This window comes from Malaclemys terrapin, chromosome 3 (assembly GCF_027887155.1).
Source record: "Malaclemys terrapin pileata isolate rMalTer1 chromosome 3, rMalTer1.hap1, whole genome shotgun sequence".
NCBI classification, from domain to species: domain Eukaryota; kingdom Metazoa; phylum Chordata; order Testudines; family Emydidae; genus Malaclemys; species Malaclemys terrapin.
In genome coordinates this window covers 207920741-207938181 of record NC_071507.1, presented here as the reverse complement: position 1 = coordinate 207938181, position 17441 = coordinate 207920741, and the positions used below count along the sequence as shown (strand labels likewise).

Here is a 17441-nt window from a genome sequence, read left to right as displayed (position 1 = left end):
GTGTCCGTGTCCGTCCGTCCAGCTGTAGGTCCAAGTGCTCTGGGGCCTGGCTCCCAGGGAGTTCTCCTCAGCATGACGCCTCCCAGCCCAGCAGCCCTGGGGCAGGCAGGGCGAAGTCTGGCCTGAGGGGAGCGGGAGGTGGCCACGGGCTGAGAAGAGGGACTGGCCTGGGGCCATGCAAGGAGAGCCCTGGAAGGCCCCTTGGCTGAGCTCACCCGGGGTGAGGCAGCGTCCGAGCTGGCTGCATGGGCCTGGCCTCCTGCCCACCTCATGGCAGCAGGCCTTGGGGTGGGCTGGACCGTGGCTCGGGGTGCACTGGGGGCTATGGTGCCCAGTCACTGAAGGGGGGCAGGGCTTAAACCCCTGCTACAGCTGATGGAAGCACCCCCCCCTTCTCCCGCCCTCCAGCTCGGGGCCGCTGGAGGGAGAGGGCTTGTGCCAGGCCCTGCTGCCAGGGTGCTGAGGGACAGGCACTCAGCCAGTGCCCAGAGCAGGGTCACCTGTCGGCCCACGCAGCTGCTGCCTGCTCAGGGCAGGGCACGGGGGCGATTTCGAGGACGGGTGTGACGAACTGGGACTGTTCTTACTGGGGTGTGGGAATGCTGACAGGGGAGTGTGACTAGGATGGTCTGCATCGGAGGATGGGAGTCAGCCCGAGGGAACATACCTGAGCTTGTAACATGAGAACCCAGGAGGGGGTTGGAGGTCAGGTGACTCCGGGGCCCGGGAAACTGAAAAAAGGCGGTGGGAGGGGTCGCTGAAAGCAGAGTGCTGGAGGCAGGCTGGTGAGATGGCTGGGAGGCAGGGATGGCTCTGACCCCCCAAGGGGGGTGGGCTGGCATGCCCTGGGACCCCAAGCTGGACCTAACTGAGGGGGGCCCTGTTGTCTGGGCCTGCAAGACCTGTCTTGCACTGTGTTCCTGTCATCCAAATAAACCACCTGCTTTACTGGCTGGCTGAGAGTCATGGTGAATCGCAGGAAGCCGGGGGTGCAGGGCCCTGAGTCCCCCGATACTCCGTGACAACGGGCAGGAGGCACCCTTGGCTGGGTGAGCCCTGCTGGCCAGGCAAACTCCTTTCCCTCTCCCCCCACCCCCACGGCTCCGGGGGGCAGCGCAGTGCAGCCAGCGAGGGTGCCAGCAGCCCAGGGGCTCAGTGTATATTTTTCTATTTCAAAATGTAAGTTACATGATGGATTGCACATGTCCCGGTGCTCCCCCCCAGCCCAGCCCCTCGCTCCAGCCACACAGCTTCGGGCAGGGACAGGTCAGAGCTGGCGAGGGTAACCCTGCTTTGATGCTGTGCCCGCAGCGCCCGGGGCAGCTCCTGGGCCCCCCCCAGCCCAGGGAGGGGTCAGGTACCTGCCTCCCCACAGCCCCTTGTCCCTAGGGGCATCTCACACGCTCGGCAGGGGCTGAGCCCAGCTGCTCTCGCCAGGGCTGGGGAGGGAGGTTCCCCCCTGCTCACCCCTCCCCGGCACCACTCAGCCAGATCCAGAGTGTGTGTGTGTGTGTGTGTGGGGGGGGGGGTCCCTGGCAGAGGTTTCCCCACCACCACCTCGGTTTCTCTGTGCCCAGCAGCCCCCCACCTGCAGTCCCCGTGCCAGCTCTGATCTGCCCCGGCCGTGCCCTGAGCTCTCCATGGGTCTAGGCTGGGGGCCTAGATCTCAGCATTGGGGGCCCCAGCCTGGGCCCCTGGAGCCTCCTCTTCAGGCTGAGCCGCCTCTGGCCCCGTCCGGCTCCGCAAGAGACCCTCAGCCTCGGGGAGCTCCACGCCGGGGCCTGCTGCCCCCTGGGTGCCGGGCAGCTCTGGTTCCTCAGGTGCCCACTGCACAACCCCTTCTTCAGCGGGGGCGTCAGTCGGGGCTGGCGGGGGAGGCTGGCCCTGGGCTGGGGGCAGCAGGAGCTCCGAAGGGTTCAGTAACCCGTCCCCGTTCAGGTCTTGAGTCTCCAGGATCCCATCTACCGCCACGATCACCTGCCGGGGGGATGGGCACAGGGCAGGAGAGAAGAGAGGGGACAGTCGCACAGCACTGGCGGGGAGCAGACTGCGGGGCGGGAACTGGCTGGCACCGGGGTGGGGCCTGTTCCCTGTAGGGGGCGCCGGCTCCCACCTGGCCAGGGGTGGGGAATGGGACATGGGGCCTGTCCCCTATAGGGGGCGCTGGCTCCCAACCGGCCCCAGGGCGGGGACTGGCTGGTTCAGGGGTGGGGAATGGGGGACGGGGCCTGTTCCCTGTAGGGGGCGCTGGCTCCCAACCGGCCCCAGGGCGGGGACTGGCTGGTTCAGGGGTGGGGAATGGGGGACGGGGCCTGTTCCCTGTAGGGGGCGCTGGCTCCCAACCGGCCCCAGGGCAGGGACTGGCTGGTTCAGGGGTGGGGAATGGGGGACGGGGCCTGTCCCCTGTAGGGGGCGCTGGCTCCCAACCGGCCCCAGGGCGGGGACTGGCTGGTTCAGGGGTGGGGAATGGGGGACGGGGCCTGTTCCCTGTAGGGGGCGCTGGCTCCCAACCGGCCCCAGGGCGGGGACTGGCTGGTTCAGGGGTGGGGAATGGGGGACGGGGCCTGTTCCCTGTAGGGGGCGCCGGCTCCCACCTGGCCAGGGGTGGGGAATGGGACATGGGGCCTGTCCCCTATAGGGGGCGCTGGCTCCCAACCGGCCCCAGGGCAGGGACTGGCTGGTTCAGGGGTGGGGAATGGGGGACGGGGCCTGCCCCCTGTAGGGGGCGCTGGCTCCCAACCGGCCCCAGGGCAGGGACTGGCTGGTTCAGGGATGGGGAATGGGGGACGGGGCCTGTCCCCTGTAGGGGGCGCTGGCTCCCAACCGGCCCCAGGGCGGGGACTGGCTGGTTCAGGGGTGGGGAATGGGGTAAGGAGCCGGGCTTGGGAGTGGCCCTTTGCACCATGTGGTGCCTGAGCTCCGCCCCCCATGGGGGACCCCCGGGGTCTCCTTGCTGCTGCCCGTGCTCTGTGGGGAGAGGGAGGCTGCCAGTCACCAGCCAGGTGCAGATCTCAGCCCAGGGGAGATGCACCCACCCCCCTGCCCAGCTGGCCCCTGGTCCCCCAGCCCCGGGGGGGGAGGGGGTCTGAGTGGCACCTACCGCGTCAGGAGAAGGCTGCCCCTGGGCCTGCTGGGACACCACCTCCATCAGCAGCTGCATGAACTCCAGCCCGTCCAGCTGCCCACTCCGGTCGTAGTCGTGCAGCGCGAAGAGGTAGAGGAGCACTGCGAGAGAGGGGGAGTCACGAGGGGCCGGGCACTGGGGGGTGTGAGCGGCTGTGGCAGGTGGAGAGGGAGCTAGGCAGGAGTGCCGGGGGGCGGGGTGCCTGCATGGCACGTGGGCACCCCCTGCCCAGGAATGGGGCCGGAACGTGTCAGCTGCCATCGCTGTGTGAGAGCCAACGGGCACTGGGCACCCCCTCACCCCCCAGCATGAGCACAGCTACCCGGGGGCCCGGCCCCCCCTCGCTTGGCACTGACATGACCCTTACCCTGCTCCCTCGTCATGTCAGCAGGATCCTGTGCCATCTGCCGGGCGCGCCGCAGGTAACGCTGCAACAGCCTGGAACAAGGAGCAGAGTGAGGCCGGGCGGAGGGCTGCGGGGGGCAGGGGGGCGGGGGGCGGAGGGCTGCGGAGGGGCTCGGGGGAAAGGAACGGCAGGGGCAGGGGAGAGCAGAGAAAGGGCCAAGGCGAGGCTGGACAAACCCGACTCAGGGAATTAACCCCAGGAACGGTTTGCCAAGGCCGCGGGCATGTCTCATCCCTGGCTGGTCCTTTGCCCGCTCTGCTATGGGGCAGGCCTCAGGCTGCAGTGCACCAGGCCTAGAGCCAGCAGGGCAAGTGGGGTCCCTTCTGCCCCCCAACTGCTCCCACGGGCACTGCCCCTGCTGCACTCATCCCTGGGACCCAACAGGGCGACTGGGCAACAAAATGGCAGATGAAATTCAAGGTTGATCAATGCAAAGTAATGCACATTGGAAAACAGAATCCCAATTCTACGGATAAAATAATGGGGCTAAATTAGCTGTTACCACTCAAGAGAGATCTTGGAGTCATTGTGGATAGTTCTCTGAAAACATCCACTCAATGTGCAGCGGCAGTCAAAAAAGCAAACAGAATGTTGGGAATCATTAGGAAAGGGATAAATAATGAGACAGAAAATCTCATATTGCCTCTATATAAATCCATGGTACACCTACATCTTAAAAAAGATCTATTGGAATTGGAAAAGGTTCAGAAAAGGGCAACAAACATTATTAGGGGTATGGAACGGCTTCCATACGAGGAGAGATTAATAAGTCTGGGACTTTTCAGCTTGGAAAAGAGACGACTAAGGGGGGATATGATAGAGGTCTATAAAATCAGGACTGGTGTGGAGACAGTAAATAAGGAAGTGTTATTTACTCCTTCACATAACACAAGGAGTCACCAAACGAAATTATTAGGCAGCAGGTTTAAACAAACAAAAGGAAGTATTTCTTCACACAACACACAGTCAACCTGTGGAACTCCTTGCCAGAGGATGTTGTGAAGGCCAAGACTAGAATGGTTCTAAAAGAACTAGCTCAGTTCCGGGAGGACGGGTCCATCAGTGGCTATTAGCTAGGCTGGGCAGGGACACACCCTCTGCTCTGGGCGTCCCTAGACCAGAAGCTGGACTGGATGACAGGGGCAGGGTCACAGTTGTCCTGTTCTGTTCACTCCCTGTGAAGTGCCTGGCACCGGCAGACAGGCTCCTGGGCCACCTGGACCATTGGCTGTGCTTATGCTTTCTCTGATTCTCTCTGTCCTGCCCAACTCCCTGTCCCCAGCATGGCACTCCCCTGCCCCCCGTCCCAGGTCGCGCGGTCCGGGCCCCAGCCAGGCGCAGCACTGCAGCAAAGCGTCCTGCAAAGCCTGCACCCTCCAGACAGGCAGATCCCACCCAGTCAGTGCCCCCCCCACCCCACAACGACACATCCAGGGGGTGGGGCCCCAGGAACACCCCCACAGACCTGTCCCTCCACAGGCTGGGCTCCCTGCCAGCTGCTCAGCCCCAGGCCCGGGGTCCCTCCCTGGGGGAGTTGGACTCACCGCAGCTCCTCCGGCTTGGGGTGCAGAAGGTTGGGAACAGGCTCGGCAGCAGGGCCCTCAGGCCTGGGAGCAACAAACGGGGAAACAGGGGTCACAGGGGCGGGATCCAGCCCCACAGCAGGGCACAGGGACTTAGAGCAGCCAATGGGGCAGTACAGACACCAGGGCTCCCCACAGCACCCCCTCCCTGCAGGCAGGGCTCTGGCCCCACCCCCCAGCACTTCCCCTGCAGGCAGGGCTCTGCCCCCCCGCCCCCCCAACACCAACCCCCTGCAGGCAGGGCTCTGGCCCTACCCCCCCCCCCCAACACCAACCCCCTGCAGGCAGGGCTCTGGCCCCACCCCCCAGCACTTCCCCTGCAGCCAGGGCTCTGGCCCCATCCCCCCAACACCAACCCCCTGCAGCCAGGGCTCTGGCCCTACCCCCCCCCCAACACCAACCCCCTGCAGGCAGGGCTCTGGCCCCACCCCCCAGTAACCCCCCTGCAGGCAGGGCTCTGGCCCCACCCCCCAGCACTTCCCCTGCAGGCAGGGCTCTGGCCCTCCCCCCCAACACCAACCCCCTGCAGCCAGGGCTCTGGCCCTACCCCCAACACCAACCCCTTGCAGCCAGGGCTCCAGTCCGGTTCCCCAGAGTGCCCCCCAGCCAGTGCTATGGCCCCGCTCCCCACAGCACCCCCTCTGGGCGCTCCCCCAGGCAATGCTCCTGCCCCGCTCCCCACTCGGGCTCCCTTCTCCATCCCGCCCACCGGGCAGGGCCGTGGCAGACCTGCTTTCCCATACCTGTTGGCGCTGTCCTTGGGCGCAGCCCAGCCAGGGGTCACGGCCAGCAGCAGAGACACTAGCAGCAAGTTCCTCATCCTGAGAGCAGAGCTGCGGACAGCCTGGGGGGACAAGTAGCAGCGTCACCCCCCTGACGGAGCCCAGCGTGCGGGTTCCTGTAACTCATGGGCTGAGTCTCCCTGCGGTGGCGTCCGACTGCGCCGCGGCCTGGCCTTTTGGTGCAGCGTGGAGCGCCTGGAGCCCCAGCGAGGCACCTTGTGGGGTGCACGGCGGGATCCCCGGGCGTGTGCCGAGCGGGGTGAGTCACGGCCCCCGGGTTGGCCATGCCATGCTCCGCTATCTGCTCGGCGCCAGCTAGCCACGGCTGCGGGAGGCTGAGCCGGTGGGGAGGCTGCTGTGGGGCATCCGGGCGCCCCGCGCCCTGCTCTGGCACCGTGACTGTGTCTGCAGCCCCCGCCAGGAGCCAAGGTAGCACCGTGGGCCTGGCCGCGGTCGGTCCTCGTCTCCACCGACCAGAGCCAGGGGCGACGCCATATCAGGTGCTGCAACAGGACGAGGCCCCAGCCCAGCGCAGCGTCTCCGTGGCGGGGCCCTCTGGAGACGCCCACTGCAGGGTGCTCCGAGTCGGCCGAGGTGCTTCATGGACAGTGCAAGCCCCTTGGCTCTCCAGCTGCCCCGCTCCTGCCCTGTTTTGTCCCAGCTCCCTGGCACCCTCTGGTGCCGTCTGACCCTGCGCGTCCACCCCGCTCTAAGGTGCCTCGTCTGTGTGAATGCCACCCAGCCCTGGCATACAGAGCGTACCCAGCATGCCTTGGGGCTTCCCCTGCCACTGGCAGAGATGCCCGCAGGACGTGCGTTAGACAGAGACACCCCAAGCTGGGCTGGGCCAGGCCTAGTGGGCGGGATGGAGCACCCACTCTAGCATGATTGGCAATGCCACCAGATGCCCATCGTACACACAGATCTGGCCAGGGTGCAGGGCAGGGAGCGTCCCCCACCGGGCCCCAGGGTGGGCACAGAGCCCTTTGGAAGGGTGACCAGAGCCTGCAGGGGGGCCCCTACCTCCAACAACCCCTAGAGCACACCCCAGCTCCTCGCCACACACACAGAACAGCCAGCGCCAGGCCCCGGACACCCGGCACAGCCAGACAGCGCCCGCCGGGCACAGCGAAACGCACAACAGCCTCCCACAGCCTGCCCGGGCCACACAGCCCTGCCCCACACCACACCCCTCGGCCACACAGCCCTGCCCCACACCACACCCCTCGGCCACACAGCCCTGCCCCACACCGCACCCCTCGGCTACACAGCCCTGCCCCACACCGCACCCCTCGGCTACACAGCCCTGCCCCACACGGCCCTGCCCCACACCATACCCCACGGCCACATGCCGGCAAAGCCCCGCACACAGAACACCCTGACAGCCGCTCCCCGGTACCCCCATGGCCAATGCAGGGACCCCACCGGCGCACGTGGGCACACCTTGCACACGGGGTCTCACGCCAACACACAGACCCAGCACAGAGCCCCCAGAGCCACACGGGCCCCCCACTGCATTCACTGCACCCAGAGCCACACGGCCCCCCACTGCATTCACTGCACCCAGAGCCACACGGCCCCCCACTGCACCCAGCCCAGGGAGGCACCAGTTTGCGCGGTGCCAGAAACACGCACTGCAACAATGCCCCCAGGGCACCCACTGCATTCACTGCACCCACTGCACCATCGCCCTCGCTCGGCCCTGCACCGACACACGCACCTGCATCCCGCCGGCCCCGCAGCGTCCCCGGCCCGGCCCCGCTCTCAGCTCCCGGCTCCCGGCTCCCGGGGCTTCAGCTGCGGCCCCGCCCCGAGTCCCGCTCGGCCCCGCCCCCAGGCGGCGAGTCCACGTGGCTGGACACGTCCCCGGTCCCCGCGGGACCCGCCCGGGCTCGGAGCCTCCGCAGCGGAACCGCAAAGCCCGGCCCGGCCCCCCCGTGCCACCCCACAGCTCCTCCCTCCCCATGCCCCCCAGCTCCCCCCGTGCCACCCCCTCCGCCCGGTGCCCCCCGCCTCCGACCTCCCCGTGCCCCCCAGCTCCCCCCGTGCCACCCGCCTCCGACCTCCCCGTGCCCCCCAGCTCCCCCCGTGCCACCCCCTCCGCCCGGTGCCACCCGCCTCCCCCCTCCCCGTGCCCCCCAGCTCCCCCCGTGCCCCCGCCTCCCCCTCCCCGTGCCCCCCAGCTCCCCCCGTGCCACCCCCTCCGCCCGGTGCCCCCCGCCTCCGACCTCCCCGTGCCCCCCAGCTCCCCCCGTGCCACCCGCCTCCGACCTCCCCGTGCCCCCCAGCTCCCCCCGTGCCACCCCCTCCGCCCGGTGCCACCCGCCTCCCCCCTCCCCGTGCCCCCCAGCTCCCCCCGTGCCCCCGCCTCCCCCTCCCCGTGCCCCCCAGCTCCCCCCGTGCCACCCCCTCCGCCCGGTGCCCCCCGCCTCCGACCTCCCCGTGCCCCCCAGCTCCCCCCGTGCCACCCGCCTCCGACCTCCCCGTGCCCCCCAGCTCCCCCCGTGCCACCCCCTCCGCCCGGTGCCACCCGCCTCCCCCCTCCCCGTGCCCCCCAGCTCCCCCCGTGCCCCCGCCTCCCCCTCCCCGTGCCCCCCAGCTCCCCCCGTGCCCCCCGCCTCCCCCTCCCCATGCCCCCCAGCTCCCCCCGTGCCACCCCCTCCGCCCGGTGCCCCCCGCCTCCGACCTCCCCGTGCCCCCCAGCTCCCCCCGTGCCACCCGCCTCCGACCTCCCCGTGCCCCCCAGCTCCCCCCGTGCCACCCCCTCCGCCCGGTGCCACCCGCCTCCCCCCTCCCCGTGCCCCCCAGCTCCCCCCGTGCCCCCGCCTCCCCCTCCCCGTGCCCCCCAGCTCCCCCCGTGCCACCCCCTCCGCCCGGTGCCACCCGCCTCCCCCCTCCCCGTGCCCCCCAGCTTCCCCCGTGCCCCCCGCCTCCCCCTCCCCATGCCCCCCAGCTCCCCCCGTGCCACCCCCTCCGCCCGGTGCCACCCGCCTCCCCCCTCCCCGTGCCCCCCAGCTCCCCCCGTGCCCCCCGCCTCCCCCTCCCCATGCCCCCCAGCTCCCCCCGTGCCACCCCCTCCGCCCGGTGCCACCCGCCTCCGACCTCCCCGTGCCCCCCAGCTCCCCCCGTGCCACCCCCTCCGCCCGGTGCCACCCGCCTCCGACCTCCCCGTGCCCCCCAGCTCCCCCCGTGCCACCCCCTCCGCCCGGTGCCACCCGCCTCCGACCTCCCCGTGCCCCCCAGCTCCCCCCGTGCTCCCCGCCTCCCCCTCCCCGTGCCCCATGCCCCCCAGCTCCCGCCGTGCCCCCCGCCTCCCCCCTCCCCGTGCCCCATGCCCCCCAGCTCCTCCCGTGACACCCCCTACCCCCGCCCGGTACCACCCGTCTCCCCGCTTCCCGTGCCCCACAGCTCCCCCCGTGCCCCCCGCCTCCCCCCTCCCCGTGCCCCGTGCCCCCCAGCTCCCCCCGTGCCACCCGCCTCCCCCTCCCCGTGCCCCCCAGCTCCCCCCGTGCCCCCCGCCTCCCCCCTCCCCGTGCCCCCCAGCTCCCCCCGTGCCACCCGCCTCCCCCCTCCCCGTGCCCCGTGCCCCCCAGCTCCCCCCGTGCCACCCCCTCCCCCCCCATGCCCGGTGCCCCACAGCTCCCCCCGTGCCACCCGCCTCCCCCCTACCCGTGCCCCGTGCCCCCCAGCTCCCCCCGTGCCACCCCCTCCCCCCCGTGCCCGGTGCCCCACAGCTCCCCCCGTGCCACCCGCCTCCCCCCTCCCCGTGCCCCATACCCCCCAGCTCCCCCCGTGCCACCCCCTCCCCCCCGTGCCCGGTGCCCCACAGCTCCCCCCGTGCCACCTGCCTCCCCCCTCCCCGTGCCTCGTGCCCCCCAGCTCCCCCTGTGCCACCCCCTCCCCCCTGTGCCCGGTGCCCCACAGCTCCCCCCGTGCCACCCGCCTCCCCCCTCCCCGTGCCCCGTGCCCCCCAGCTCCCCCTGTGCCACCCCCTCCCCCCTGTGCCCGGTGCCCCACAGCTCCCCCCGTGCCACCCGCCTCCCCCCTCCCCATGCCCCATGCCCCCCAGCTCCCCCCGTGCCACCCCTACCCCCACCCAGTGCCACCCGCCTCCCCCCGCCCCGTGCCCCGCAGCTCCCCCCGTGCCACCCGCCTCCCCCCACCCGGTGCCACACTCTACCCCCGCGCGGTACCACCCGCCTCCCCCTGCCCCGTGCTACCCAGCTTCCCCAGTGCCACCTGCCTCCCCCCGCCCCATGCCACCCAGCTCCCCCCATGCCACCTGCCTGGCCCATCCCCCTGCCCGGTGCCACCCAGCTCCCCCCGTGCCACCCCCTCCCCCCGCCCGGTGCCACCCACGACCCCGTGCCCCATGCCACCCAGCTCCCCCCGTGCCACCCGCCTCCCCCCACCCGGTGCCACACCCTACCCCCGCGTGGTACCACCCACCTCCCCCTCCCCGTACCCCATGCCACCCGCCTCCCCCCCCGTGCCCCGTGCCACCCAGCTCCCCCCAGTACCACCCGACCCCCACCACGTGCCCCATGCCACCCAGCTCCCCCCGTGCCACCCGCCTCCCCCCACCCGTAGCCACACCCTACCCCCGCCCGGTGCCAACCGCCTCCCCCTGCCCCATGCCACCCAGCTCCCCCCGTAGCCACACCCTACCCCCGCCCAGTGCCAACCGCCTCCCCCTGCCCCATGCCACCCAGCTCCCCCCGTGCCACCCGCCTGGCCCATCCCCCTGCCCGGTGCCACCCAGCTCCCCCCGTGCCACCCCCTCCCCCCACCCGGTGCCACCCACCTCCCCGTGTCCCATGCCACCCCGCTCCCCCCGTGCCACCCGCCTCCCCCCACCCATAGCCACACCCTACCCCCACCCGGTGCCACCCACCTCCCCCTGCCCCATGCCACCCAGCTCCCCCCGTGCCACACCCTACCCCCGCCCGGTGCCACCCACCTGGCCCCTCCTCCTGCCCCATGCAACCCGCCTCCCCCTGCCCGGTGCCACCCACCTCCCCCCACCCGGTGCCACACCCTACCCCCGCCCAGTGCCACCCGCCTCCCCCGCCCCGTGCCCCGCAGCTCCCCCCGTGCCACCCGCCTCCCCCCACCCGGTGCCACACTCTACCCCCGCGCGGTACCACCCGCCTCCCCCTCCCCATGCCACCCAGCTTCCCCAGTGCCACCCGCCTCCCCCCGCCCCATGCCACCCAGCTCCCCCCGTGCCACCCGCCTGGCCCATCCCCCTGCCCGGTGCCACCCAGCTCCCCCCGTGCCACCTGCCTCCCCCCACCCGGTGCCACACCCTACCCCCACGTGGTACCACCCACCTCCCCCTCCCCGTGCCCCATGCCACCCGCCTCCCCCCCGTGCCCCATGCCACCCAGCTCCCCCCAGTACCACCCGCCCCCCCCGCCCCGTGCCCCATGCCACCCAGCTCCCCCCAGTACCACCCGCCCCCCCCGCCCCGTGCCCCATGCCACCCAGCTCCCCCCGTGCCATCCGCCTCCCCCCACCCGTAGCTACACCCTACCCCCGCCCGGTGCCACCCGCCTCCCCCTGCCCCATGCCACCCAGCTCCCCCCATGCCACACCCTACCCCCGCCCGGTGCCACCCGCCTGGCCCCTCCTCCTGCCCCATGCCACCCGCCTCCCCCCGCCCGGTGCCACCTGTGACGTTATTGACATAAACTGGGACCATATAGATCATTGTTGCAACCAAGGTCCTGTAGTGGCACCCAAATCTGGTATAAAGGGGGTCAAATGGGGTGTCTAGGACAAGGTTATGGTTTACTGGTTATGATTATGCTGTCTATATGTGTGTATCAGTTTTGTAGTTGAAGTTATGAATATTGGCTCTATACTGTCTGTATGGCAAACTTATGCTATGCTTCTGGGTGACATCCCAGACAAGCTGAGATTAGCTCTGCCTAGCCTGCTTGATGGCCCATTAAGGACCATCAGCTATACAATGGACCCATTGAGAGAAGGCAGATACGCCTTGTACCTCAGCAAAGTATGCAGGGACTGGCCCATGTGACTCCAGACTCCATGTTGCTGTAATTTTCCACAGTGAGAACAAAGAGGTGTTCTTACACCTGGGAAAGACTATATAAGGCTGATGCCTGATCTCCATCTGGTCTTCAATCCTGCTTCTTACCTCTGGAGGGACTTTGCTACAAGCTGAAGCTCTGAACAAAGGACTGAATGACCCATCCCAGCTGGGGATGTATTCCAGAGACTTGATTTGAACCTGCAGTTTATTCTATCACTGCTACAAGCCTGAACCAAGAACTTTGCCATTACTGTATGTAATTGATTCCATTTAACCAATTCTAACTCTCATCTCTATCTTTTTCCTTTTATGAATAAACCTTTAGATTTTAGATTCTAAAGGATTGGCAGTAGCGTGATTTGTGGATAAGATCTGATTTGTATATTGACCTGGGTCTGGGGCTTGGTCCTTTGGGATCAGGAGAACCTTTTTCTTTTACTGGGGTATTGGTTTTCATAACCATTTGTCCCCATAACGTGTGGCACTGGTGGTAATACTGGGAAACTGGAGTATCTAAGGAGATTGCTTGTGAGACTTGCAGTTAGCCAGTGGGGTGAGACTGAAGTCCTCTTAGTCTGGCTGGTTTGGTTTGCCTTAGAGGTGGAAAAAACCCCAGCCTTGGGCTGTAACTGCCCTATTTGAGCAATTTGTCCTGAGTTGGCACTCTCAGTTGGGTTCCGCCAGAACCACATTGTCACAGTGGCGTAGTCGGCAGGATCCACAGAACCAGGTCAATTAAGCTTTGGGTCAGAACCCCACGCTATCCAAATTTGAATTTTGGGATTGAGAGTTTTGTTGGTTAAAGAGCTGCTGCAATGGCTGAGCAAAGAGCATATGAGGGACTTGGGAAAAAAGCCCTGGAAAATTTGTGTTCAGAAAAGAGGATAAGCTTTAGAAAGAAAGCTACAAAGGAAGAACTGAGAAATCTGCTAATAGCCAGTGATCAGGGGGCAAGAGCACAGCCCTTACCTGAGGCTGCAGAAGAGGCAGAAAAAATTAGGATGCAAAGGGTGACAAGTAAACTGCAATTTGAGCATGAACAGAAGCTAGCAGATCTTCGATTGCTGGAGAAGCACAAAATAGCAGAGTTAGAAAGAGCGAGAGAGAAAGAGGCTGCTGAGAGAGAGAAAGAGGCTGCTGAGAGAGAGAAGGAGGCTGCTGAGAGAGAGAAGGAGGCTGCTGAGAGAGAGAAGGAGGCTGATGAGAGAGAAGAGAGAGCCCGTAAGGGGCGTCTAGAGCTGCTCGCTGCTGAGCAGGAGACTCACAGGATGGAACAGGAGACGGCCAGACTTCAGCTCCAAGTAATGGAAGAGCGGAGAAAGTCATCCCCACCTGGTACTCCACTTCCCCCCCGCCATGAGAAAAACTGGGAAAGGATGTGTCCCATTTACAATGATACTGAGGATATAGAGGAGTTTTTGTCTACCTTTGAACGCCTCTGCAATCTGTACCAGATCCCTGAGGGTCAGCGAATGCCTGTCCTGCTGACCAGACTGACTGGAAAAGCCAGGGAGGTATTCAATGACTTGGGGGAACAAGAAGCCTTAGATTATGAGCGGTTTAAGGATTCTGTGTTAAGGCGGTTCAAGGTTACTCCTGAATCTTACAGAGTTAAGTTTAGAGAGTTTAAAATGTCTAAGGATTGTACTTTTGTAGAATGTGCTCATAAGCTGATGGGTTTTGTTAAAAAGTGGGTTATGGGAGCCAAGGTTCATGGGAGTTTTGAAAAACTGCTGGATTTAATAACTTTGGAACAGTTCTTAGACATTGTGCCTGACAATGTGAGAGCAGCTGTGTGTGACAGGGACCCTGAGTCAGTCCTACGGGCAGCAGAGATTGCTGATGCCCATACCCAAAACAGGGCTCGAGAAGGGTGTAAAACCCCGGGGAAAACTAATCACCATTCTCCCCAGTTCAAGAGGAGGGAAGGATTTAAAAATAAACCTGACTCTTCTAAAGGAGTTCAAAGGGGCCCGGAGGGTAGGAACTCACATCCCCAGCAGGTTACATGCTATCGCTGTGGTATGCTGGGCCACATGAGACCAGACTGCCCGACACTGAAGGGCAGCCCAAAACCAGCAACCCCAAATGCCACGGCCAATGCTAACCCTGTTGTTGTAAACTCACAGGCAAGCCACACAGAGCCCAGCATTGGTGCCCTGTGTGCAAATGCTGTTTCTGTTGTCTCTGAAGGATTTGACCTTAAAACTCACATTAAAGCTAAATATGGGGGAAATAATGCAGAGTTTATTAGCAATGCAGAAGTGAATGGAGTGAGGTGTATGGCATGGAGGGACACCGCAGCAGATATTACTCTGGTTAAAGCAAGTCTGGTCAGGAAGGAAGATTATTTGCCAGGTGAAGATGTAACTGTTGTAGCCTTATCTAAGTATTTTGTCAGGGTGCCTTTGGCTAAAATCCACCTGAAATGGAAGGGATTGGAGGGCACCATGGTTGTGGGAGTAAAAGACATAATCCCTAAGGATATTATGATTGGAAATGATATTAAAGCTATGGTCAGTCAAGTTAATACAAACCAGGCACAAGAGAGAATTGATCCTAAGGTTGTGCCTATGAAGGGTTTCTCCAAAAGTTTGTCTTTGGAAAGTAGCTGTTTGGCTGTGAATGAAGTTTCTGAATGTCTATCTAATGTCTCAGAAGTAAATCTGGAATTAGATCAAGCGAAGGGAGAGGAGAACAAGGAGATTTTGGATGAGCCTAGGCAGTCTTGTGAGCTAATGGCTTTATCTAGTCAGCAGTTTGGGAAGGCAAGGAGAGTGGAAGATGGGTGCCCCTATACCTTATCTGTTTCCTGTGCGAAGAATAGTGACAGTGAAGGAAATGTGCCTGTGTCTGTCAGGGGTGTTGACTTGCCTATGGAGGAAGCTACCCCAATCTCCAAGCAGTTGTCTGTGAACAGCCCGGTGTGCTGGAACAAGGGAAATGAAATCCCAAACAGTATGTCTGGTAAAGGAAAATGCGTCTCCAACTCTTTTTTGTCTGTGGAGCAGACAGAAGGTGCCTTTCGGCCTGTGATGGTTGAGAGTAATTTAGTTGTCTCAGAGTTGGTTCTGGATTCAACCAAAGCCCAGGAAGGGAATGGTCCTAAGTTTGCATCTGCTGGGGAGAATGGCCCCGTAACTAGGTTGCATCCAGTTAGTGGCTTAGCAAAATCCCAGAGACCAAACAGTTCTGGTGCTTGTATTTTGCCTGTTGCTCATGTGTGGTTGGAGAAGGGTGTAACAACTCTGTCTGATCAGGGTGATACCCTAGCCAGGGCACAAGGAGAGCAGAAAGGTAATTTGGTTGTGTTACCTACGGACAGTTTAACAACTTGTAGCAAAAAGGAAAAAATTCCTAAGCTTGTGTGTGGCAAAGAGAAGGGAAGTATTTCTAACCTTTTATCTAGGAAGTCTATGGGTTCGCCTGAAAGGGGATTGTGTAGAGATCTGCCTGATGGGCCAAAGGTGATCCGGAATATAAGTAAGATCCAGACAGAGTCTGTTGTTGCTCAGGAAAGTGTTCCTTTAGGGCAAGCCCTAGGTGAAGAGGGTAAGGGCAGAATTTCTGTGAGGGGTGAATTGCTGCTTAGAAAAGCTCCTGGAGAAAGGAATCCTCATGGTACTCGGTGCAAGCAGTTCCCTGCAATTGAAGGGTGTGAGAGTGATTTAATCAAGGAAGTTTCAGTTCCTAGCAGCCAAAAATTGTCTGTTGTGAAGGGATCCACTAACTTTCCTTGTAAAAGATCCAGTGTGGGTAGCTTTGAGAAGGTCTCAGAGGAAGTAAAAGTTGTTAAGGGATTGTGGCATCCCTATAACCAAGTGGCTGTGTGGGGCCAACTTGTTGGGGAGACAATGGTGTTGGAACAGGAATGTCTCCTTTCTGATTCTTTAAATGAGCAGTTTGTGCTTCGGGGTTTGAGGACAGATTTGGTTACTAATGTGTCAGAGCAGAGCAGTTTTATGGCTAAATGCTTGAGGATGCGGGGGAGAGGAAGCAAACTCTCACCCGCAGACTCTTTGAATTTGTGTGGTATCTCTTTAAGACAGAGTCCAGCCTTGGAGATGATAGCAGTTGCAAATATGAAAACTGGTGGACTGGCTCTGGTCTGGGGTAGTGCAAATTACTTGCCTGGCTGGGAAAGGAAGGACTTGCTAATAGCTGTTAGCAAAGAGGGCCCACCCCATCAGCCAGTAAATTCTGTTAAGCAAGAGAAATCAGGGTTTGATCCTGCAGGACAAGGAGGAAAGAGAAAACTGAATTTTGCAAAGGGAAGCCACAGGTTGACCCTAAAATGCCCAAACTCCAATGGTATTGAGCCAAAGGGGTGGCATGACAAACATGACTGTAGATGGACTCTTGCAATGAACTTGTTGTTATTGCTAAATTTTGTAATTAATGTGTTGCTATTGCCACAAACGGTAAAAATATACAATGTGCCTAATCTTTTGGAGAATTCATTGAACATGTTAAAAGGAATACATGAAAACACACATTATGTTAAAAGGCCTTGTTACACTGGGGTTTCACAGGTAATGCATATAAACAATATGGGAACTTTTCACAGGGAAAAGGACATTCCAGACCTAATGTGCTGTATGAAAAGGAAGACTGAGGCACACTACCATATTGCTTTCATGGCTAAATGCCAAGATTCCTGGACTATGAAGAACATTAATATCTGCATTTATGCGATGTTAATTGGGTTCCAAACATTGGCCCAAGCTTGTATGGATAAAGTAGCAGTTTTCTTTAGCTCTTGGCAAGATCACATGGCACATACAGGAACCATGCTGCCAGAGCAGATCCAATCCACTATTGTTCTAACTAAGTGTTACCTTGAGTTTGTAAAGAGGTTCAATCATGTTATTGAACATGACTTTGATAAACCATTTCTGTTATACACTGGTACGGCTTCTAACCCAATACTAGCTGTAGTGAGACAGAACCCAGGATGGGAAGCTCTTGGGATGCAGTCAGTGATGTTTGTGTCATCCCTTCCTGCATCAATTTTGCGTTGGGGGTGTGACGTTATTGACATAAACTGGGACCATATAGATCATTGTTGCAACCAAGGTCCTGTGGTGGCACCCAAATCTGGTATAAAGGGGGTCAAATGGGGTGTCTAGGACAAGGTTATGGTTTACTGGTTATGATTATGCTGTCTATATGTGTGTATCAGTTTTGTAGTTGAAGTTATGAATATTGGCTCTATACTGTCTGTATGGCAAACTTATGCTATGCTTCTGGGTGACATCCCAGACAAGCTGAGATTAGCTCTGCCTAGCCTGCTTGATGGCCCATTAAGGACCATCAGCTATACAATGGACCCATTGAGAGAAGGCAGATACGCCTTGTACCTCAGCAAAGTATGCAGGGACTGGCCCATGTGACTCCAGACTCCATGTTGCTGTAATTTTCCACAGTAAGAACAAAGAGGTGATCTTACACCTGGAAAAGACTATATAAGGCTGATGCCTCATCTCCA

At 62.3% G+C, this 17441-nt stretch overlaps 1 protein-coding gene across 4 annotated transcripts in view; it reads right to left on the bottom strand.

Moving 5' to 3' along the window:
* Positions 1-1152: 1152 nt before the first annotated feature.
* CGREF1 (cell growth regulator with EF-hand domain 1) overlaps positions 1153-17441 on the bottom strand; it is a 79918-nt gene continuing 63629 nt past the window's right edge. For 3 of the 4 annotated variants that reach the window (XM_054022116.1, XM_054022113.1, XM_054022114.1), the window contains exons 2-6: positions 5857-5957; positions 5075-5137; positions 3492-3562; positions 3101-3225; positions 1153-1977 (exon numbers count right to left, since the gene is read on the bottom strand). In XM_054022116.1, the coding sequence (XP_053878091.1) occupies positions 1660-1977; positions 3101-3225; positions 3492-3562; positions 5075-5137; positions 5857-5933 (654 nt within the window). In that variant the 5' untranslated portion in view covers positions 5934-5957 and the 3' untranslated portion in view covers positions 1153-1659. Of the gene's footprint in view, positions 1978-3100; positions 3226-3491; positions 3563-5074; positions 5138-5856; positions 5958-7615; positions 7716-17441 lie in introns of those variants that run through there. The other variant, XM_054022115.1, reaches the window with a different exon arrangement.